The sequence below is a fragment of the Dendrobates tinctorius genome, unplaced genomic scaffold (genome assembly GCF_039654945.1).
Source record: "Dendrobates tinctorius isolate UK_male_01 unplaced genomic scaffold, ASM3965494v1 ptg000103l, whole genome shotgun sequence".
NCBI lineage: Eukaryota > Metazoa > Chordata > Amphibia > Anura > Dendrobatidae > Dendrobates > Dendrobates tinctorius.
In genome coordinates, this window is record NW_027361771.1 from 21,236,923 (window position 1) to 21,260,249 (window position 23,327).

General features: G+C 45.2%; 1 protein-coding gene across 4 annotated transcripts in view; it reads left to right on the top strand.

The window, feature by feature from the left end:
• Positions 1-21,349, top strand: part of LRRC45 (leucine rich repeat containing 45) — a 72,123-nt gene extending 50,774 nt beyond the window's left edge. For 3 of the 4 annotated variants that reach the window (XM_073588125.1, XM_073588126.1, XM_073588127.1), the window contains 4 exons: positions 7,708-7,800; positions 12,547-12,720; positions 13,760-13,907; positions 20,964-21,349. In XM_073588125.1, the coding sequence (XP_073444226.1) occupies positions 7,708-7,800; positions 12,547-12,720; positions 13,760-13,907; positions 20,964-21,157 (609 nt within the window). In that variant the 3' untranslated portion in view covers positions 21,158-21,349. Of the gene's footprint in view, positions 1-7,707; positions 7,801-8,202; positions 8,331-12,546; positions 12,721-13,759; positions 13,908-20,963 lie in introns of those variants that run through there. The other variant, XM_073588128.1, reaches the window with a different exon arrangement.
• Positions 21,350-23,327: the final 1,978 nt, after the last annotated feature.

Sequence of the window (23,327 nt, forward strand, 5' to 3'; positions counted from 1 at the left end):
AGGGTACACAGGAGACCACCGGTGTATGCTGCTGCCACTAGGCAAAAAAATTGGCTTCTCCTCAGCAGGTTACATGAAGCTAATCTGTTTTAGCTTGCTGTCAGTAGGAGATACACGGGTATGCTCTCAGACCTGTTTTTACCTTAGGGACTTGTGTGTTTTTTAACCTTTCTGCCTTTTTCTTTCAGGCTGACCTTGTAACTATGGGCTATGGGCAACAGAGTGTCACAGCTCACTCTGATTTCCCACCTGGACTCCGAGAGTACAATGTGGTCTGATCCGCATCGTACCCTCTCGTGTCTACGGTGCAGGACCAAACCTCCCTAACACATCAAGAGTGTCTCTGGGCGGCCAGGAGGACAGTTCTTTGCCACCTTACCCTAGCCCAGTCGTCCACCATGTTGAGATGGTATTGGGGTGGGGGGAGATGGACCATTTCCAGATTCCGCTAAAAGACCAGTGGCACCTGAAGATAGTCTTCCATACTGCGATAAAAGAGCTGGGACCACGTCAGGATTGTTACTTGGAGGCTCCTGGTCTAATCTAACTTCCTTTCTCTGGGCCTCAAATCCCTTCCATAGCACTGGACACTTTCTCTTGGCAGGGCTCATCTCCTTCCCGTGGCACTAGCAGCCTCTCACGGCCGATCGCTCAACTTGAGGCCCCGGTTTCCCTGGGGCCAACTTTTCAAAGCTATGCTCCCCTTCTTCTCTTTCAGCTCAGGTTTTCTCCGCATGTTTTCTCCAGCCACACCCTCCGATCTGAAGCCAATTCTCACAGTCTCTCATCGGAGGTGCTTGTCTGGGTGTGATTCCCCACATGCTTTGTTCCCGGACTCCGCCTCTTATCCCTTGTTCGGCACCATTTCCCTCCAGACGCTGCCCGCTCCACACCTGCAGGTCTATCGCTCCACACCTGCACCCACTTCAGGACCACCATTCCTTGTTACAGGCAGTCCTCAGACCAGTAGGTTGTGTCCTTTGTGCTAACAGGCTCAGCACTCCTCAGCAGGTCTTCCCCTGGGACACCCTATGTCTGTCACTAGGTAGACTATCTCCCATCCATTCCCACCCTATTATTCTTCACTTTGCCTGTTCCTCTTGTAAGAAAAAATTACCCTCAGCTCACCAATGGGCCCTCAACCCTGGCTGCAGCTGTCCCACAATGCAAGCCACCCTGGAGCTCCCCACTGCCAGGGAAGTTAGCGCACGTTCTCCCTTCCCCCGAATGGGCAGCCACACTATCTAAGTCTGTTACCGACATAACCAAGGTTTCCCAGACCCTGGTTTCGGTCATTGAGTGTCTTCCTATTATAGCAGCAAGATGGTACGCCGAACGCTACCCGGGACAAATTGGAATCCACCCCCTATTTCCTCTGTCATGGCAGATTGCATGTTAGGTCCAGGAAGCAGTCTTATTCCTCGTCCGGGTTTCCTTTATCCTCCACGTCCAGGATAGCCTCTGTCTCCCCCTTTCCCATATAGCTCTGGGAGCTGAATTCCATGAATTGGTTTCATACCATGATTCTGAACAAGCATCCAAGTTGCAGGACATGATGGACAGATTTTTGCCATAAATCAGACCCTCAACGTCAAGGACCAACAGTCTCTTTCAAGAAGGTGAAACGCTTTTCCCGGGTATTCTCAAACCATAAGGAGTTTGATCATTTTTTTTCCCCAGGAGTGGGAGCACCCGGAAAAAATGCTTTGTGAAAAGGAGACTTATGGATATCTTGTATCCCTTCCCTCCTTAGCTGCTCAAAACCTTGGATGAGTTTCCCTTTGTGGAACCTCCAGTTTCCTTGCTGTCCTCAAATACGATCCTTTCTCTTCTGAACAGCGGCTCCCTTAAGGACCCTTCAGACAGACACATTGAATTGCTAGCAAAGGCTGCCTTAGAGGTGGCGTGAGCATGGCTCTGTCCCCCCTTCACCTCCACCTGGGTCTCCAAGTCAATCCTCGCCTGGGCTAACCTCCCTCGTCATTACATCCAAAGAATCGGAAGAATAGAACTAAGCAACCGCATGTGTGAAAAAGACTTGGGTATACTAATTGATCACAGACTTCAAATGAATCAACAATGTGATGCAGCAGCAAAAAAGGCAAACACAGTTGTACGATGTATTAAGAGAAGCATAGAGTCTAGATAACATGAAGTAATTATCCCCCTCTATTACAATACTCCTTGATTCAGGTTGCATCAGGAAGACTGTGTCCAGTTCTGAGCACCACATTTTAAAAAAGACTTTGAAAAACTGGAGCAAGTTTAGACTAGAGCTACCAGGATGGTGAGCAGACTACAAAGTATGTCCTATGAGGAACGGTTAATGCATCTGGGAATGTTTTTAGCTTACAAAAAAGAAGGTGAAGAGGAGACTAAATAGCTGTCTACAAATATCTGAAGGCATGTCACTGTGTAGAAGGATCATCCTTATTCTCATTTGCACATGGAAATACTAGAAGCAATGGAATGAAACTGAAAGGTAGAAGATACAGATTAGATATTAGAAAAAACTTTTTGACAGTGAGGGTGATCAATGAATGGAACAGACTGCCACGAAAGGTGGTGAATTTTTCTTCAATGGAAGTCTTCAAACAGAGGCTGGACAGACATCTGTCTGAGATGGTTGAGTGAATCCTACATTGCATTGAGCAGACGGTTGGACACGATGACCCTTGAGGTCCTTTCCATCTCTAACATTCTATGATTCTAAGAAGGCATCCTTTCAGGGGCCGTTTCTGAAGAACTGGCTGATCTTCCTGATCAAATTGCCCTTATGGGTAACTACATTCTCAAAACATCTCTTGACGCCGTGGGCTTCTCAGTGCTAGCTTCCAGTGACATTGTAGCCATTCACAGAGTCCAATGGCTTAAGGGTTGGAGTGCAGACACGACCTCCAAAAATCCCTCACCAGTCTCCATTTCCAGGGTCTATGGCTATTTGGAACCAGACTGGATCAAATCATCTCAGATGCCACCGGAGGGAATAGTACCCCTCCCTTCCCCAACTGAGACCAAAACATCCCCTGCTAGAAAACACACCCTTCAGTTTCCCTCCTTTCATCAGTTTTCTTCTTTTGGGACCTCTTACTGTCATGATCGCTTCCCAGCAAAGCTGGATAAGAGGAGACCTTCCTTTAAGCCAGCCTCTTCCCGACAGCCGTTCAGCCGTCAAAGCAAGCCCTTTCGATCCAGGTCAAACAGATTTTCCTCCGCATGACGTGTTGTTCCCACTAGGGGACTCCCCCTGGGTGAGCGGCTGTCTTCTCCTATTCAGGGACATTTGGCTTTTGGTAGTCAAAGACACCTGGGTTAGAGAGGTCGTCTCCACCAGTTACAAAATAGATGAGAACTCTATCTCCCATTAAGGCTTCTTCAAGTCCCAGGTCCCAAGCGATCCTTAACTGGTGTCTGTTTTTTTCAGGCAATTTCGTCTTTCCTTCTTTCAGGCATCATCGTTCCCCTTCCCTGCGAGAAACACTTATCTGGTTTCTACTAAAACTTTTTTGTGGTCCCAAAAAAGGATGGTTCTGTCCTGCCTATACTAGACCTCAAATGCCTAAATAAGCGAGTGCGGATCTGCCGCTTCAGGATGGAATCCCTCCGCTCACTGATTGCCTCCATGGAGCCTGCGGAATGTCCCTGTTCAGTGGATATCCAAGATGCCTACCTTTACATCCCAATCTGTGCATCTCACCAAAGGGTCCTCTGCTTCACAGTTCCTGATTTTCATTTTCAATTTATGGTACTCTCCTTCGGCCCAGCATCTGCTCCCAGAGTCTTCACGAAAGTCATGGCCGCTTTCCTGGCTCTTCTTCGCCTCAAAAGAATTCTAGTCATCCCCTACCTGGATGATCTGCTGATCAGGGCCCCTTCCTATCGAGACTACTGCCAGAGTCTTCATCTGACTCTCGACACGCTCTCTCGCCTGGGCTGGCTCATCAACATAGCGAAGTCGTCTCTGATCCTGGCCCAGCACCTAGTATACGTAGACATGCTCTTCAATACTGCACGCGCCACCGTTCTTCCCAAAGAGAAAGTCTCCTCTCTACTTCGCAGAATTCATTCTCTCATACTCCCATCACGCTGTCCACTTCGGACCTGCATGAGTGTTCTGGGCAAGATGATAGCCTCTATGTAATCGGTTCCCTTTTGCACAGTTTCACACTCCCTCTTCAGCTGGCACTTTTGTCACGTTCGGACAAAAACATTTAATTCCTGGACTGTCTCGTTCTCTTTCACTTGCAAGTAAGACAGTCGCTGGCTAGTGGCTTCTCTCTCCCCTCGTTCGACATGAGAGAGCCTTCTTCCTGTTTCACTGGCAGATCATGAAAATGGACGCCACACTGCTTAGTTGAGGAGTAGTCTTTCAACACTTCATGGTTCAAGGCCTTTGGAAACGTCGGAAATCCTCCCTCTCAATCAACATTTTGGAATTCTGAGCCATCTATATCTCGCTCAGGCACTGGCAGGACCATTCAGTAGGTCACCCTGTGCCCATCCTGTCGGACAATGCCACGGCAGTGGCATACATCAATTACCATGGTGGAACCGGAAGCAGATCCGTCATGTCAGAAGTCTCTCGAATTCTGGCCTGGGCGAACAGAGGGTGCCTGCAATCTCAGCAGTCCACATTCCTGGAGTGAACAACTGCCTCATCGACTTCCTAAGTCATCGGGGCCTCTCCTTAGGCAAGTGGCTCCTGAACCCATCGGTGTTCAGGCAAATCTGTCAACAGTGGGGCATACCCGGCGTTGACCTAATAGAATCCAGGATGAAAAGCAATGTTCCTCTCTTCGTGTCCAGGTCCCGTGACCCCCTCACGGTTGGTTTTGATGCCCGATTGGTTTTGATGCCCTGGTTTTTCCGTGGTCATAGTTTCACCTTCCATACCTTTTTCCACCTCTGCCACTGATCCTCAAGAAGATCAAGTTGGAAGAAGTGTCAGTCATCATTGTGGCTCCTGACTGGCCCAGGAGAGCATGGTACGCAGAAGTGGTCAATCTCATAGCAGACATACCATGGAAACTTCTGGATTGTCAAGACCTCCTTTCCAAGGCTCCCCTCTTCCACCAGTCTCTCAATTTAACTGCATGCCTGTTGAAACCAGAGTCCTGAAAGACGCAGGCTTCTCTGACCAGGTTATCCAAACCATGATTAAAACAAGAAATCCCTCATACCATATTTACCATTGTACTTGGAAAGCCTTGTTTTGTATGTGAGGCCATCCAGGTGGTCTCCATGTACTTCTCCATCCCTTCTGGCCTCAAGTCTGGGCTATAACTCAACTCTCCTTAAGGATCAAATCTCTGCCCTTTCAGTAGAATCTAACTTCCCACTTCCAAGTCAGGATTTTCTTACAAGGAATTGCTCATTCTATTCCTCCAGTGGATCCCTGGAATCTAAACCTGGTTCGGAAGACTCTTCAGGGTTCCCCTTTTCAGTTCTTTGAGATGTTTTTGTCTTGGCTCTCCTGAAAAGTTACCTTTCTAGTGTCGATCACCCCCATCAACTGAATGATCCTTTTTGAAAATAAGTTTTTATTGTGGCAGTCACAAAGGACGTTTCGGCCTACAATTGGCTTTCGTCAGTCTGCTATTACAAGGCAGTGATTTTGGAGGTTACTGCAATGACCAACTGTCTATAACACGTGTAGTGCTCTGGTGAATCCGGGAGAAATTGGAACAGGCAATGGAGCTTAAGTCTCTAGGGGCTTTATGCCTGTAAGAGTTTATGCCTGGTGGGTATGGGTTAATATCTTTTGATACTTGAACCAATTAATGTTAGAGAAAAATAAATTTCTTATAATCCTAAGAGGTTAATGCCTGAGGCGCTTTAACAGTCTTGTATCAGTAGATCAGGTTACATGAACACGTGCAGGTGTAGTGCCTGGGCGTATGGACCTGGACGCGTCCGGGGCTTGCAGCGGATACTGCGTCCAGGTCCATACGCCCAGGCACTACACCTGCACGTGTTCATGTAACCTGATCTACTGATACAAGACTACACGTGTTATAGACAGTTGGTCATTGCAGTAACCTCCAAAATCACTGCCTTGTTGTAATAGCAGACTGACGAAGGCCAATTGTAGGCCGAAACGTCCTTTGTGACTGCCACAATAAAACTTATTTTCAAAAAGGATCATTCAGTTGAGTGCCAAGTTACTTTATTATTCACTTGGGTCTGGGTAACCTACTTGTGCACCCTGTAGTAGTGCCACGCTATACTTTACACGATCACCCCCATCAGGCGCGTCTCGCAACTGGCGACCCTTTTCTGCTGTTCTCCCTTGTTCTTCACCAATACATCCTGTTCCTTCTTTTATCTCTGAATATGTTTTCCCCTTTCTGCCTTAACTAGGACATCGTAATTCCATCTTTCTGTCCTTCTCCAACTCACCCTCAGGAGCAGTCTCTCGATAATTTGGATCTTATCAGAGCCCTCCGTCTCCATCTTTTCAGAACGATCTCTTTCAGATGCACAGACTCATTGTGGTGAACCTCGGGAATCAAAAACAGAGGTCTTCCGGGTTTCAAGGACACAATCTCCCTCTGGATCCATTCTGCAATCCGGGAAGCTTATTGGGCACAGGATAGGCTGTCCCCACCTGGGGTCAAGGCTCAATCAACACGTGCAGTGGGGCTTCCGGGGCCGTTTGTCATCAGGTCTCAGCGTTGCAGCTCTGCAAGGCTGTTACACCCTCTCGAGGTTTTACAGAGTGCATATCTTTGTCTTGGCTCATGTGAGGCTAGGCAGGAAGGTTCTGCTAGCGGCAGTCACCCGGACTTAGACCTGTTATGGGCGTTCTTCTGTTCTTCTATCCCACCCTGAGAACTGCTTTAGAATGTGCCATGGTCGCCTGTGTCCCCCTAATAAAGCTTTAGTGAAAAGAGGATTTTGGATGCTTACCGTACCATAAGAAAAGCCTTCATTGGGGGACACAGTTCATGTCCCTGTTGTACCTATGTTAGGATTTGTTTAAGTTTCTTGTTTCTTCTCCTTCTGCTGTCCCACTAACTGATTAGCTTTGAACCAGTTGGTGGGTGTACTTTGCTGAAGAGTAGCTAATTGGCCTAGTATCAGCCTCCTAGTGGCAGCATTATACACTCGTGGGCTCCTGTGCACCTCAATGAAGGCTCAAAGGGATTTTTCAGTAATTTAAGCTGTCCTATGTGTAACTTGCAGGGATTCCTTTGATACGATCATTACCTCTAACTATCATATTCCTTTAGTCACAAAGGCAGATAAACCAGCTCTACACTCCACACAACTCTCTGTATCCCAACTTCATGGACCCCTAGTTGTGTGATATGGAGGTAGTAGGATCTTTTGGTTATCTACAGCAAGGTTTGGACAGCTGCTTCTGTACCTTCCATAGAATTCAGTGCAGAGTGATGTCTCATATGAGCCCTATGCCTTCTGTTATTAGGGGAACATGCACTCTTGTACTTGGGATGGGATGCTGGTGCTGAAGCTGAATTGCATTTGTGGAAAACCCCTTAAACATGTGATGGGATTGCATATTTTGTCTGTTTTGGGATATACTGTATATTACATTTACGGTACCTCTTCCTTGTTCTTCGTTCTATTTTTGGAATACCTGTAATTTGCAGCCCTTTTTATTTATCTGGAAACCCTACTATTAAAATCGACCCAGGTCTGCTGCTCATCACTTTCATCAATGATGATATTGATCTTTCTCCTCAGGAGCTGAGCAGGATAAAGTTAACATTAGCCAATGAACGTGCTCAAGCAGAAGAAGAGATTCAGAAAGCAAGGAGCGCAGCCCAGCAGGAAGGGGTGAGGATTAGCTCCATCTCTTACCCCCAGGCAATCGTAACCACAGGATCAGCATAATCTTTGCTTTTAGTATCTGTCTGCAGGAAAAAAAGCTTGTTGTTGAATCAAACGACAGATAACAGTTCTGGCCAGGACTGAGAATAATGTATCAGTCATATCAGTGCATAGTTACGTTACAGTTCAGCAAGCAATATTAGAAGAATACCCTGTATTTGTTGTTCAGCACTTGCTGATTACTGCCATATTTTTGGCTGCAGAGAATTTTTGCAAATTTTTGCAAATCTGCCATTCTATGTTCTCTTGTTATATCTTAGTTACTGGGTGGTGTGAACACTGTCTGACCGACGTGTTCACATTTGTGCACTTCACATGTGTTTTTAATCCATTTTTTTCTTTGCTTAGCATGGTTTGGGAGACCCCACCCCTCTCCTGTGTGAGGTGTACAAAAGAGCTGTCTCAGACCATAAGCCCACACTGTGGAGCAGCCTGTCTGAATCCTGTTCATGTCAAGACACTGTTCAGATGTTCAGGTATTAAATACATTAGATAGGGACTGCTTCGACACGGTTGACGTTGGTGAGGCAGCTTGGTATACTTTTTTTGCAAAAAACGTATCGACTAAATACCCTGTATTTGTTGTTCAGCACTTGCTGATTACTGCCATATTTTTGGCTGCAGAGAATTTTTGCAAATTTTTGCAAATCTGCCATTCTATGTTCTCTTGTTATATCAATATTAGAAGATTTGTCTATGAAATATCAGAAGAGGTGCTTGACATAGGCTACCAGCAACAAGCATGGTCGGAGCTCTCTTTTTATAAGACCTCAGACCTCCGCACAAGATCATCTTCTAGAACCCTATTAGTATTCCCAAAGAACTAAGCTTACGGTAAATTATTGGATTTGTTTGTAAATTAGAAGTCTCTGTTCACACCTTACTTTATTGCTTTATGGGAAATTACTTTAGAAAGAAGTTAGGTTCTTAATTTAGCTAGCAATTGTGCCTCCATATACAACTATGCACACTACCCTCATACAAAGTATTCCAGAAATGGACTAAATGATGTTAAATAATGGAGTAGGTTAATGAGCAAAATAAATGTTTTTTCTTAGTTGTCTCTTAGGAGAAACAGTTTGCTTATTTTCCAGAAATGTCAACCCTCTTGGGTTGAGACTGTAATTGCTCTTAGATTTTGTCAAGGGAATGAGCTGAAATACCAGATAGAGATACTGTTTCTAGCAAAAATAAAGAACTCTTGTTCTGAAGCTCTTAAAGGGGTTGTCTGAAATTTTAGAAATATAGGATATTTTTTATAAGGCACACACTTAAAATAATAAACCGTGTTATACTCACCTTCTAGCGCCTTTGTGGATCCAGTGCAAGCCGACACTCACTACAGAAGCGATACTTGCTCCGTTTGGAAGTCAGAGGACCATTTCAGTCTGTGATAAGCTTCAGTGGTCCTCTGACTTTTGAATAGTGCAGTCATTGCTTCCGGAGCCAGAGAAGACCTCTGGATCGACCAGTGCTGGATCCGTGGGGGCACTGGAAGATGAACATACCACCATTTTTATTTCAAGCATATGCATGCCTTTAAAAAATTCTCTTTTTTATATTTGACAACTTTTTACACCTTACCCTCAACATGGAGGGATGGCTAACACTAGAAAACACAGAGAAAAGATTCAGAAGGATCTAGGTGAGCTTAAACAATGAACAGTACTTAACAGGGAGTAATTCAAGATTCTACATCTGGACAAGAAAAACGAAAATTAATCTACAGAATAGGAGGAATAAGACTAAGCAACAGCATGCGTGAAAAAGACTTGGATATACTGATAGATCACAGACTGCACATGAGTCATCAGTGTGATGCAGCACCGAAAAAGGCAAACACAGTTCTAGGATGCATTTAGAGAAGCATAGCGTCTAGATCATGTGAAGTAATTACCCCCCTCTACTCCTCCTTGGTCAGGCCTTATCTAGAATACTGTGCCCAGTTCTGGGCAGTACCTTTTTAAGAATGACATTGAAAAACTAGAGCAAGTTCAGAGAAAAGCTACCAGGATGGTGAGCGGACTGCAAACTATGTCCTATGTTAATGGTTAAATAATCTGTGAGTATATAGCTTGCAGAAAAGAAGACTAAGAGGAGACATAATGGCTCTCTACAAATATCTGAAGGGATATCACAGTTTATAGGGATAATCCGTATTCTCATTTGAGCACGGAACCACGAGAAGCAATGCAATGAAACTGAATGGGAGAAGATAAAGATTAGATATTAGAAAAAACTTTTTGACAGTGAGGGCGATCAATGAGTGCAACAGGCTGCCATGAGAGGTGGTGAGTTCTTCAATGGAAGTCTTCAAACAGAGGCTGGACAGAGATCTGTCTGGGATGGTTTAGTGAATCCTGTATTGAGCAGGGGGTTGGAACCGATGACCATGGAGGTCCCTTCCAAGTCTAACATTCTATGATTCTAATTTGATTTCCAGAAGGAACAAAACTATATTCCCACCACCACATGTACGTAGCTACCCTGTAGATACAGTGCCTTGCGAAACTATTCGGCCCCCTGGAACTTTTCAACCTTTTCCCACATATCATGCTTCAAGCGTAAAGATACCAAATGTAAATTTTTGGTGAAGAATCAACAAGTGGAACATAATTGTGAAGTTGAGCGAAATTTATTGGTTATTTTAAATTTTTGTGGAAATTCAAAAACTGAAAAGTGGGGCGTGCAATATTATTCGGCCCCTTTACTTTCAGTGCAGCAAACTCACTCCAGAAGTTCATTGTGGATCTCTGAATGATCCAATGTTGTCCTAAATGACTAATGATGATAAATATAATCCACCTGTGTATAATCAAGTCTCCGTATAAATGCACCTGCTCTGTGATAGTCTCAGGGTTCTGTTTGATGCACAGAGAGCATCATGAAGACCAAGGAACACAACAGGCAGGTCTGTAATACTGTTGTGGAGAAGTTTAAAGCCAGATTTGGATACAAAATAATTTCCAAAACTTTAAACACCCCAAGGAGCACTGTGCAAGCGATCATATTGAAATGGAAGGAGTATCATACCACTGCAAATCTACCAAGACCCGGCCGTCCTTCTAAACTTTCATCTCAAACAAGGAGAAGACTGATCAGAGATGCAGCTTAGAGGCTCATGATCACTCTGGATGAACTGCAGAGATCTACAGCTGAGGTGGGACAGTCTGTCCATAGGACAACAATCAGTCGTACACTGCACAGATCTGGCCTTTATGGAAGAGAGGCAAGAAGAAAGCCATTTCTCAAATATATCCATAAAAAGTGTCATTTAGAGTTTGCAACAAGCCACCTGGGAGACACACCAAACATGTGGAAGAAGGTGCTCTGGTAAGGTGTGAACAGACTTCTAATTTAAAACCAAAATCGAACTTTTTGGCAATAATGCCAAACCATATGTTTGGCATAAAGGCAACACAGCTCATCACCCTGAACACACCATCCCCACTGTCCAACATGATGGTGGCAGCATCATGGTTTTGGGCCTGCTTTTCTTCAGCAGGGACAGAGAAGATGGTTAAAATTGATGGGAAGATGTATGGAGCCAAATACAGGACCATTCTTGAAGAAAACCTGCTGGAATCTGCAAAAGACCTGAGACTGGGACGGAGATTTGTCTTCCAACAAGACAATGATTCCAAACATAAAGCAAAATCTACAATGGAATGGTTCACAAATAAATGTATCCAGGTGTTAGAATGGCCAAGTAAAAGTCCAGACCTGAAACCAATTGAGAATCTGTGGAAAGAGCTGAAAACTGCTGTTCACAAACGATCTCCATCCAACCTCACTGAGCTCGAGCTGTTTGGCAAGGAAGAATGGGCAAGAATTTCAGTCTCTCAGTGTACAAAACTGATAGACATACCCCAAGCGACTTGCAGCTGTAATCGCAGCAAAAGGTGGCACAACAAAGTATTAAGTTAAAGGGAACTAATAATATTGCACGCTCCACTTTTCAGTTTTTGACTTTTCACAAAAATGTAAAATAAATTTCGTTCAACTTCACAATTGTGTTCCACTTGTTGTTGATTCTTCACCAAAAATTTACATTTGGTGTCTTTATGTTTGAAGCATGATATGTGGGAAAAGGATGAAAAGTTCCAGGGGGTCGAATACTTTCGCAAGGCACTATAGTTCTTGCATCTCATCAGCCCAGAACAGGGTGTCATTTGGATCAGTGAGATGCATCTCGGGGAGCAATGGGAGATTCAGATTGAGATCATTCTGGTGTCGAGAGTTCTGTACTGACAGGAAGCAAGAACACGAAACAGCTGTCTGCACATGATTGTTATTGTAATATCCTGTAGAATAAAGTTAATGTTCTGCTTCATGGCGCATAACATAAGTAAAAAAATCACAAAAATAACATAGGCATTGTTGCTTTTTTTCCACTTTACTACCACAACTTATATTAAAATTAATAAATGAATATGTACCCTAAAATAGGGATGTTGAATAATGCAACTTAACCTGCATTAAAAAAAAAAACAAGTCCTCATCAATTTACATCAACAGGAAATTAAAAATGTTGTGGCTCTTGAAATATGATGATGAAAAAAAAAAAAACTAGAACAGAAAGAATAGAATAGACTCCATCCCACAGTTATGTTTCATTTATATACTCGTCACTTATATCTGCTCATCACAGACTTAAGGAAATGTTAATGTTATCTTCCTCTCTCCGAGCAGCAGCAACATGCCGCCATTCTACAGGACAAGATACGAACTGTAACCCAGTCCCGGGATCAGGCTCAGAATCAGGTCTTGCAGCAGAAGCAACAAGTTGGGGAACTTCAAGCTCAAAACAACCAACTGTGCCTGGAAATAGAGGGTCTAAAACGGCGAATTGATGGCTTACAACAGGTAAGCATGACTTAAAAACATATCTAGAATCACAGATTCCATCAAGGGGCAGAAGATCTTACATGTTGGCACATGGAAAAATCACAACCTCTCTGACTTCTAACATTGAGTTGTACTCATGCTAATCCAACATTGTCCTAATTATGCCAACAACACTTGGGTCTGCAGGGAAGTGGCAGAATCATATCAATGTTCACAGATAAAAGGGAAAGTCCAGGACTTTCCAGATCATCAGCATAGGATCACTAGGAATCTGACACACTACTGCCCTTACCAATCTAGTGTTTGTAGCTCGCATGGTGGCTGGATGTACATACTGTACAGAACTAGAATAGTATAGTTTCTTTTACTTTATAACAATTGCTGCTGTTGAGTAACTTTTAGAAAATTCTGGATAATGCTGTAAAAAAAATTTCAAAAAATTATAAATTCCATATTTTCCATTACCACACACTAAAAAATATAAACAAATTAAATACTACCATAGATTTACCCTAAACTGGTGCCTAAAAATATGACTTGTCCTGCAAATAAAGCCTCAAATAGCTACAAAGCTTTAAAAATAAATTTATGGCTTTCAGAATTCAGGAAGACAAAAAACTAAAAAAAATATCAAATGGCTTTTCCAGTCACAAGCTAGCTAGTGGAAAAGTGAGAAATGCTAGATTGATGAGGTCTGACCCATGAGACCACCACTGATTTCTAGACTGATATTAGGAGGAGATTGGATGGAAAGCCAAGCACTCCATATTAAAGTGGTAATCCAGTTGCGCTCACTTTTGCATCAGATATTTGCAGAATAGGACAGTTGTGGGGTACTTGCCGCTCACATATGCAAGCCAGCAGATAACTCTGAACATGTGTTTTATATTCACAGGAGAGAACATGTTGCCATAGAAAATGGGCCTAGATTTAGTTTGGAGTAGTACTTGTGTATACTTAATTAGTAGCTTTGGGTACATGCAAAATTTGCTTTGCCACATAGGATTGGAAATGTACACATACGGTACATCTGAAGTGATGATCTGTATACCTGCAGGAGTTATCAAAGAAGGACCAAGAAAAATTGTCGGAAGTAACAAAAGTCCGAGTCGAGCTGCAAGAGCAGATGGGACACCTTGAAGCTGAGTTGACTGCACAGGAAGGGCTGAAGGAGAAGATTTCCGCATTGGAAAGACAGCAGAAAGGTAATGCCTAGGAGAATGCAGGTCTGTACGTGGTATATACAATTAATACAACAGTGGCTAATTAGAGAAGCGTCTTCTGGTATCAAACGCAGGTCTGAGGACCCAAACTGACATACCAACCACTTCATAGATGCCAGAACTTTGTATAACACATGCCAGTAAATTGCTTGTGTAAACCAGGGCTACATATGCCATGTGGGAAGACATAGCAGCACTCGGTGAGCCCGGTGAAATCTGCAAATGTTCAATAGACAGATTGTTAAATTGCATTACTGCTATAGTTTCTTTTTAAATCAGATTATTTTTATTAAACATCTTTAACTGACAAAATTGAGACAAGGCACACGCAGCTTTAACATAGATTTGAGACATACCTCTTATACACAACCCAACCCCCCCCAATTATCAAATTATAACTAATGTAACCGTGGGTCCCTTAGAATGTGACCTATAAATGTATAGTAGAAAAAAGAGAGAAACACACACAAAAAAGAACCCACAAACAATTTTTAAGGGGGACAATATGAAACAAGATGAGACTTGTACAGCATAGAACTATGAACAGTCAGGCACATGGTACAAAATGAGCCATAGACATATTCATGAAACCTATTCATAAAGCAAGAGATCATATGGAACCAAGAGGTAGTAAGGGGTACCTTAATTAACGAAGCATAGGGAATAGATTCTCCAGCAGCAAAATTTGGGATGGCAAACCCGGGGTGTTAAGCTAGGGGCTCCAGATTTTATCACATTTTCCGGTAGCTTTTCTTTTAATATACACTCCTTTTTCCAGCCTTATAGAACTATTGACTCTATTAATAAACTCCTCCACCGTCGGGGGTGCAGATTGCTTCCAGTGCAAGGCAATAGTCTTCCGTGCTACATATAGAATTCTAGCCATACCGATCTCCCGCGGGTCTTCCACAGGAATATCCGGTATAATACCCAGCGCACAGACCTTTGGATCAGGGAGCAATCTTGTACCATAAACTCTTGCCAACGTATTCAGAACATTATTCCAGAACCGTCCAAGTCGAGGACACTCCCAGAACATATGCATAAGGTGTGCATCAGGTAGGCTACATCGGGGGCAGCACGAGTCACTCCTTGTCGTGATTTTGTGCAAGAACGCAGGCGTTTTATATTTCCTATGTATTAGATACACCTGCGATAATCTCTGGGCCTCCGATAGCGAAAGACAGGGCACTGAACTCAACACATAGTCCCACTGATCATCTGAGAGCTGGCCAACATCCTCCTCCCATCTAGCTTGCATTACTGCTATAGTTACTGTATTAAGAAATATGAGTGTACTAGATTATGGCCCGATGCTATCGCATCGGGAGGATGCGATAGCATCACACCTCTTGCCATGTTAACCCTCAACACACACACTCCTCTCACCTTTCACCATCTCCACTCACTCTTTCACTCCACATACGACCCCTTCTCTCACTCCGTCTCTCATACTCACGCCGTCATCGCCGCTGATCCACGATCCCCGACATCTTCTTCCACCGGCGCCATCCTGGATCCAGACGTCCTCCACGCCGGCGATATGTTCTTGCGGCGACGCCATTTTGGATCGGCGAAATCCCGCGATAGTCAAGATGGCGTCGCCGGAAGAACATGTCGCCGGCGTGGACGACGTCGGGATCCAAAATGGCGTCGGCGAAATCTTGCGAGTTTTCGCCGACGCCATTTTGGATCCCGACGTCGTCCTCGCCGGCGACATGTTCTAGCGGCGACGCCATCTTGAGCATTGCGGGATTTCGCCGATCCAAAATAGCGTCGCCGCAGGCACATGTCGCCGGCGTGGATGCTGTCGGGATCCAAAATGGCGTCGGCGAAATCTCGCCGACGCCATTTTGGATCCCGACGTCCTCCACGCCGGCGACATGTTCTTGCGGCGACGCCATCTTTACTATCGCGGGATTTCACCGATCCAAAATGGCGTCGCCGCAAGAACATATCGCCGGCGTGGAGGACGTCTGGATCCAGGATGGCGCCGGTGGAAGAAGATGTCGGGGATCGTGGATCAGCGGCGATGACGGCGTGAGTATGAGAGACAGAGTGAGAGAAAGGGTCGTATGTGGAGTGAAAGAGTGAGTGGACGTGAGTGGAGATGGTGAAAGGTGAGAGGAGTGTGTGTGTTGAGGAGGAGTGGTGTGTTGAGGGTTAATATGGAAAGAGGTGTGCGGTGACGTCACCGGTTACAACTGGACGGAAGTTGTTACAACCGGAAGCTGCTTAGGGCATTTATTATTATAAACTAGATTATGGCCCGATGCTATCGCATCGGGAGGATGCGATAGCATCACACCTCTTGCCATGTTAACCCTCAACACACACACTCATCAACACACACTCCTCTCACCTTTCACCATCTCCACTCACTCTTTCACTCCACATACGACCCCTTCTCTCACTCCGTCTCTCATACTCACGCTGTCATCGCCGCTGCTCCACGATCCCCGACATCTTCCGCCGGCGCCATCCTGGATCCAGACGTTGTCCACGCCGGCGACATGTTCTTGCGGCGACGCCATCTTGAGTATCGTGAAATCCCGCGATAGTCAAGATAGCGTCGCCGGAAGAACATGTCGCCGGCGTGGACGACGTCGGGATCCAAAATGGCGTCGGCGAAATCTCGCGAGTTTTCGCCGACGCCATTTTGGATCCCGACGTCGTCCTCGCCGGCGACATGTTCTTGCGGCGACGCCATCTTGACTATCGTGGGATTTCGCCGATCCAAAATGGCGTCGCCGCAAGAACATGTCGCAGGCGTGGACGACATCGGGATCCAAAATGGCGTCGGCGTAATCTCGCGAGATTTCGCCGACGCCATCTTTTTGGATCCCGAGTCGTCCACGCCAGCGACATGTTCTTGCGGCGACGCCATCTTGAATCTCGCGGGATTTCACGAAATCCAAGATGGCGTCGCCGCAAGAACATGGCGGCCTGGAGAACGTCTGGATCCAGGATCGCGGCGGCGGAGGAAGATGTCGGGGCAGCGACGATGACGGTGTGAGTATGAGAAACGGAGTGAGAGAAAGGAACGTATGCGGAGTGAAAGAGTGAGTGGACGTGAGTGGAGGTGAAAGGTGAGAGGAGTGTGTGTTGAGGCGGTGTGGTGTGTTGAGGGTTAACATGTGCGTGTGTGTGGTGACGTCACCGGTTACAACTGGACGGAAGTTGTTACAACCGGAAGCTGCTTAGGACATTTATTATTATAGATGATGAGGAAGAAGCCGTCTGTTGTTGGCGGTGATGGCGTGTAGAGGCTTCTTCAGTCAATGTAATAGATTTAGAGTTAGGGGATTCGTGTGTGAGACGACGGCGTTTATAAGCCTTAATCTTGTCAAGTCGATGCTGTTTTTCCTCAGGAGTCTCATTAGCACGGCGTTGTTTTTGTCGTAGTGCTAAAGCTGCTTTCCTTTCACTGGCATTGGCATACTGTGCATCGGTATTGAATGGTGGTATAGATAGGGCAGAAACAGATTGCTGATTAGTTATGTCAGTGAACGGCATATGGGATGAAGTGTAGCAGTAAATTGTTCCACATGCTGATGTGGAAGCATCCTGTTGTGAGTCTAATAATAATGATGAGGAAGAGGCCGTCTGTTGTCGGCGGTGACGGCGTGCAGAGGCTTCTTCAGCCAATCTTATGGATTTAGAGTTAGGGGATTCGTGTGTGAGGCGACGGCGTTTATAAGCCTTAATCTTCTCAAGGCGATGGTGTTTTTCCTCAGGAGTCTCATTAGCACGGCGTTGTTTTTGTCATAGTGCTAAAGCTGCTTTCCTTTCACTGGCATTGGCATACTTTTTGTTATGACTCATGTTGGCACAGGTAAAGGAGTCTATTTGGCAGTTATCTGGCAGTGAAGAAGGCGTCCTGGAGTATTGTAGAGTAAACAGATACTAATTGACCCTGTAATTGCCCAGCAGTAGTTATGAAGTGGTAGTGGCAAATTGGCCCTGTAGTTAGACACCGGCAGAGGAGCAAGGCAGCAGTAGTTATGGCGGTAGAGGCAAATTGGCCCTGTAATTAGACACCGGCAGAGGAGCAAGGCAGCAGTAGTTATGGCGGTAGAGGCAAATTGGCCCTGTAATTAGACACCGGCAGAGGAACAAGGCAGCAGTAGTTATGGCGGTATAGGCAAATTGGCCCTGTAATTAGACACCAGCAGAGGAGCAATGCAGCAGTAGTTATGGCGGTAGAGGCAAATTGATCCTGTAATTAGACACCGGCAGAGGAGCAAGGCAGCAGTAGTTATGGCGGTAGAGGCAAATTGATCCTGTAATTAGACACCAGCAGAGGAGCAAGGCAGCAGTAGTTATGGCGGTATTGGCAAATTGGCCCTGTAATTAGACACCAGCAGAGGAGCAATGCAGCAGTAGTTATGGCGGTAGAGGCAAATTGATTCTGTAATTAGACACCGGCAGAGGAGCAAGGCAGCAGTAGTTATGGCGGTAGAGGCAAATTAGCCCTGTAATTAGACACCGGCAGAGGAGCAAGGCAGCAGTAGTTATGGCGGTAGAGGCAAATTGATCCTGTAATTAGACACCGGCAGAGGAGCAATGCAGCAGTAGTTATGGCGGTAGAGGCAAATTAGCCCTGTAATTAGACACCGGCAGAGGAGCAAGGCAGCAGTAGTTATGGCGGTAGAGGCAAATTAGCCCTGTAATTAGACACCGGCAGAGGAGCAAGGCAGCAGTAGTTATGGCGGTATTGGCAAATTGGCCCTGTAATTAGACACCAGCAGAGGAGCAATGCAGCAGTAGTTATGGCGGTAGAGGCAAATTGATCCTGTAATTAGACACTGGCAGAGGAGCAAGGCAGCAGTAGTTATGGCGGTAGAGGCAAATTGGCCCTGTAATTAGACACCGGCAGAGGAGCAAGGCAGCAGTAGTTATGGCGGTAGAGGCAAATTGATCCTGTAATTAGACACCGGCAGAGGAGCAAGGCAGCAGTAGTTATGGCGGTATAGGCAAATTAGCCCTGTAATTAGACACCGGCAGAGGAGCAAGGCAGCAGTAGTTATGGCGGTAGAGGCAAATTAGCCCTGTAATTAGACACCGGCAGAGGAGCAAGGCAGCAGTAGTTATGGCGGTAGAGGCAAATTAGCCCTGTAATTAGACACCGGCAGAGTAGCAAGGTAGCAATAGTTATGGCAGTACAGGCAATTTGGCCCTGTAATTAGACACCGGCAGTAAACAGGCATAGGACCAAGGCAGCAGTAGTTATGGTGGTACAGGCAATGCCAAGCGTCCGCACAGCAAGTCGGCGTGAGGTAAATGACGCAATTTCACGAATGCAAGATGGCGTCGGCGAAATCTCGCGAGATTTCGCCGACGTCGTTAAGGCTGTGTGCACACGCTGCGGATTAGGTGCGGATTCATCCGTGCGGATTTTGTAAAATCCGCAGGTGAAACCGCAGGTCAAAAGACCTGCGGTTTTACCTGCGGATTGCTCTGCGGTTTTGCCCTGCGGTTTTTCATCTCCTCAATAGAGGAGATGGCAAACCGCAGGAGAATCCGCAGAAAGAATTGACATGTCAATTCTTTCTGCGGATTGAAAACCGCAGATAATCCGCGCGGAAAATTCCGCACCGTCTGCACTGCGGTTTTTGATTCCCATAGGGAATCATGGTACTGTACACCGCAGCAAAAACTGCTGCGGGTCCGCAGCGGCCAAAACCGCTGCGGAACCGCAGCAAAATCCGCAGCGTGTGCACACAGCCTCACACCTCTTGCCATGTTAACCCTCAACACACCACACCGCCTCAACACACACTCCTCTCACCTTTCACCTCCACTCATGTCCACTCACTCTTTCACTCCACATACGTTCCTTTCTCTCACTCCGTTTCTCATACTCACACCGTCATCGTCGCTGCCCCGACATCTTCCTCCGCCGCCGCGATCCAGGATCCAGACGTTCTCCAGGCCGCCGACATGTTCTTGCGGGACGCCATCTTGGATTTCGTGAAGTCCCGCGATATTCAAGATGGCGTCGCCGCAACAACATGTCGCTGGCATGGGCGACATCGGGATCCAAAATGGCGTCGGCGTAATCTCGCGAGATTTCGCCGACGCCATCTTTTTGGATCCCGATGTCGGCGGCCTGGAGAACGCCTGGATCGCGGCGGCGGAGGAAGATGTCGGGGCAGCGACGATGACGGTGTGAGTATGAGAAACGGAGTGAGAGAAAGGAACGTATGTGGAGTGAAAGAGTGAGTGGACATGAGTGGAGGTGAAAGGTGAGAGGAGTGTGTGTTGAGGCGGTGTGGTGTGTTGAGGGTTAACGTGCGTGTGTGTGTGGTGACGTCACCGGTTACAACTGGACGGAAGTTGTTACAACCGGAAGCTGGTTAGGGCATTTATTATTATAGATGTTTTCATCAAACTGTTTGAGCCCACATGCCCAGACAAAGTGATCTCATACCGACTGGTTGATGCAATGAGCAGGCTCACTTCTATTATGGTTGTAGGCCCTTAGAATGAACTTGTGGTTAATTCTGCTTGATTTACAATTGTGGACTGAGAGCAGGAGTTCCCCGCTAAGATGGAGCAGTCACCACCAGCACGTACCACATAGAAAAAGTGTTATCCGAGCATGGTCGTGCTTTAATAGAGTACGTTTGGCATGATCGAATTCTATTCTCAAGTCGCCGTAGTTGCATGTCTCGCAGCTGTTCAACTCATGCAGGGATTGCCTAATAAACAGGGTCTCAAACATATTATTCGAGCACACCAAAGTCACTTGGTTAGCGCCTGAGTATGATCAGATAACACCTAATCTCAGTACGTTCACTCATCACTAGCAATAGCTTTTAACCAGAATCCCCCCTTTAACATCTCATATAATAATAAACCTATTCAACTCTTTCCACCCCTTGATAAAATAACAAAAATAAAAAATTCAATAGATTTTCTGTAACTTAATAAACCTACTATAATGCTGCAATAATTGGTAGAAGTGATTGCTATAATGCCATCATGGCATATTGTATTGTGTGATACCTCTGTGTTTTACCTCCCTCACTATAGTACAGGCCAATACACACCGTGAGATGCTGCTGGATAAAGAAGGTGAGATCTCTTCCCTTCTGGAGAAGCTAAGAATGAAGGATGCTGAGATTCTAAGGATGCGAGAGGAGGAAGCACAGAGAGCCAGCTTGCTACAGAGTGCCATCCTAAACTATATTAGCACTCCACTTGGCTCCACCAGTGGGAGAAAATAAACCACACTATTCTGCTAGTACTGTACCTGCAATAAGCCATAAGTGCCTTCCATACACATATGAAGTGCTGAGACCAGAGCGCTCTTCTGAATACTGTGGGCACATTCACTGATCCTCGGATAATAATTTATTTTGTACGTAATGCATTTTATATGTTTTGTAATTACTTTTTAATAAAAGATTTTTTCTGTATTTCATACTTCTGTACAGTTTTTTTTTAATTTATTTATTATTTGTATTAGCCTATGTGCACACGTTGCGTTTTTTTTTTTTTTGCGAAAACACATCCCATGCAATCCTATGGGATTCCGCATTGCTGTGCTAATGCTGCGAATTTTTCCGCTGCGGAATCACATAGCGGAAAAATACGCAGCATGTTCATATGGCGATTACGCACCCATAGGATTGCATTGAAACGCTCACTTTACGCCCACCATGCGTGAAGTGAGCGCTTCATGTGTGGATGGTACCCAGGGTCTGGAGGAGAGGAGACTCTCCTCCAAGCCATGGGTACCATAATCCCATAAAAAATAGAATTAAAATAAAAAATCAGGATATACTCACCTTCTGATGGCCCACGGAGTCCTTCCCGCCTCTCACCACGCTGCCAGTATCTTCCGGTCCCAGTGATGCTTTGCGCGAATCACCTGAGATGACGTCGCGCTCTCACTAGCGTAACGTCACAAAGGTCCTTCGCGCAAAGCATCACTGGGACCAGAAGATGCCGGGAGCATTGCTGAGGGGCAGGACAACTCCGGGGGCCGTCGGAAGGAGAGAATAACCATTTTTTAAATTTTTTTAAATTATTTTTAACATCCTATCTTTTACTATTGATGCTGCATAGGCAGCATCAATAGTAAAAAGTTGGTCACACTTGTCAAGCGCTATGCTTGACAAGTGTGACCATCCTGTCAATCACCTTTCCAAGCGATGCTTAAAATTGCTTGGAAAGCGCAAGCATTCTGCAAGCTAAATACGCTTGCGAAACGCTTGTGTTTAGCGGGAAAACGCATGCGAACTCTACATGCGTTTTACCCGCGGCGGGAGTTGCGGAAATTTCCGCAGCATTTTCCAACGTGTGCACATAGCCTTAAGCCTCACCGATGGTTAACCCCCAAGGGTGGTTTGCACGTTCATGACCAGGCCAATTTTTACAATTCTGACCACTCTCCCTTTATGAGGTAATAACTCTGAAACGCTTCCATGGATCATGGTGATTCTGACATTGTTTTCTCGTGACATATTGTACTTCATGTTAAATAACTTGCGTTTATTTGTGAAAAAAACGGAAATTTGGTGAAAATTTTTAAAATTTCGCAATTTTCCAACTTTGAATTTTTATGCCCTTAAATCACAGAAATACGGCACACGAAAAACTTAATAAGTAACATTTCTCACATGTTTACTTTACATCAGCACAATTTTGGAACCAAAATTTTTTTTTGTTAGGAAGTTATAAGGGTTAAAAGTTGATCAGCGATTTCTCATTTTTGCAACACCATTTTATTTTTACGGACCACATCACATTTGAAGCCACTTTGAGGGGTATATATGATAGAAAATACCCAAAAGTGACACCATTCTAAAAACTGCACCCCTCAAGGTGCTCAAAACCACATTCAAGAAGTTTATTAACCCTCCAGGATCGTCACATGAATTTTTTGAATATTTAAAAAAAAAATGAACATTTAACTTTTTTCACAAAAAAATACTTCCGATTCAATTTTTTTATTTTACCAAGGGTAACAGGAGAAACTGGACTGCAAAAGTTATTGTGCAGTTTGTCCTGAGTACGCTGATACCTGATATGTGGGGGGGAACCACTGTTTCGGCGCATGGCAAAGCTCAGAAGGGAAGGAGCACCGTTTGACTTTTTCAATGCAAAATTGGCTGGAATTCAGATCGGACGCCATGTCACGTTTTGAGAGCCCCTGATGTACCTAAACAGTGGAAACCCCCCACAAGTGACCCCATTTTGGAAACTAGACCCCCCAAGGAACTTGTCTAGATATGTTTTGAGAACTTTGAACCCACAAGGGCTTCACAGAAGTTTATAACGTACAGCGATACAATTAAAAAAATCATTTTTTTCAAAAAAAATGTTTTTCCACCCCCAATTTTTTTTTCCCAAAGGTAACAGGACCCTAAAAGTTATTGTGCAATTTGTCCT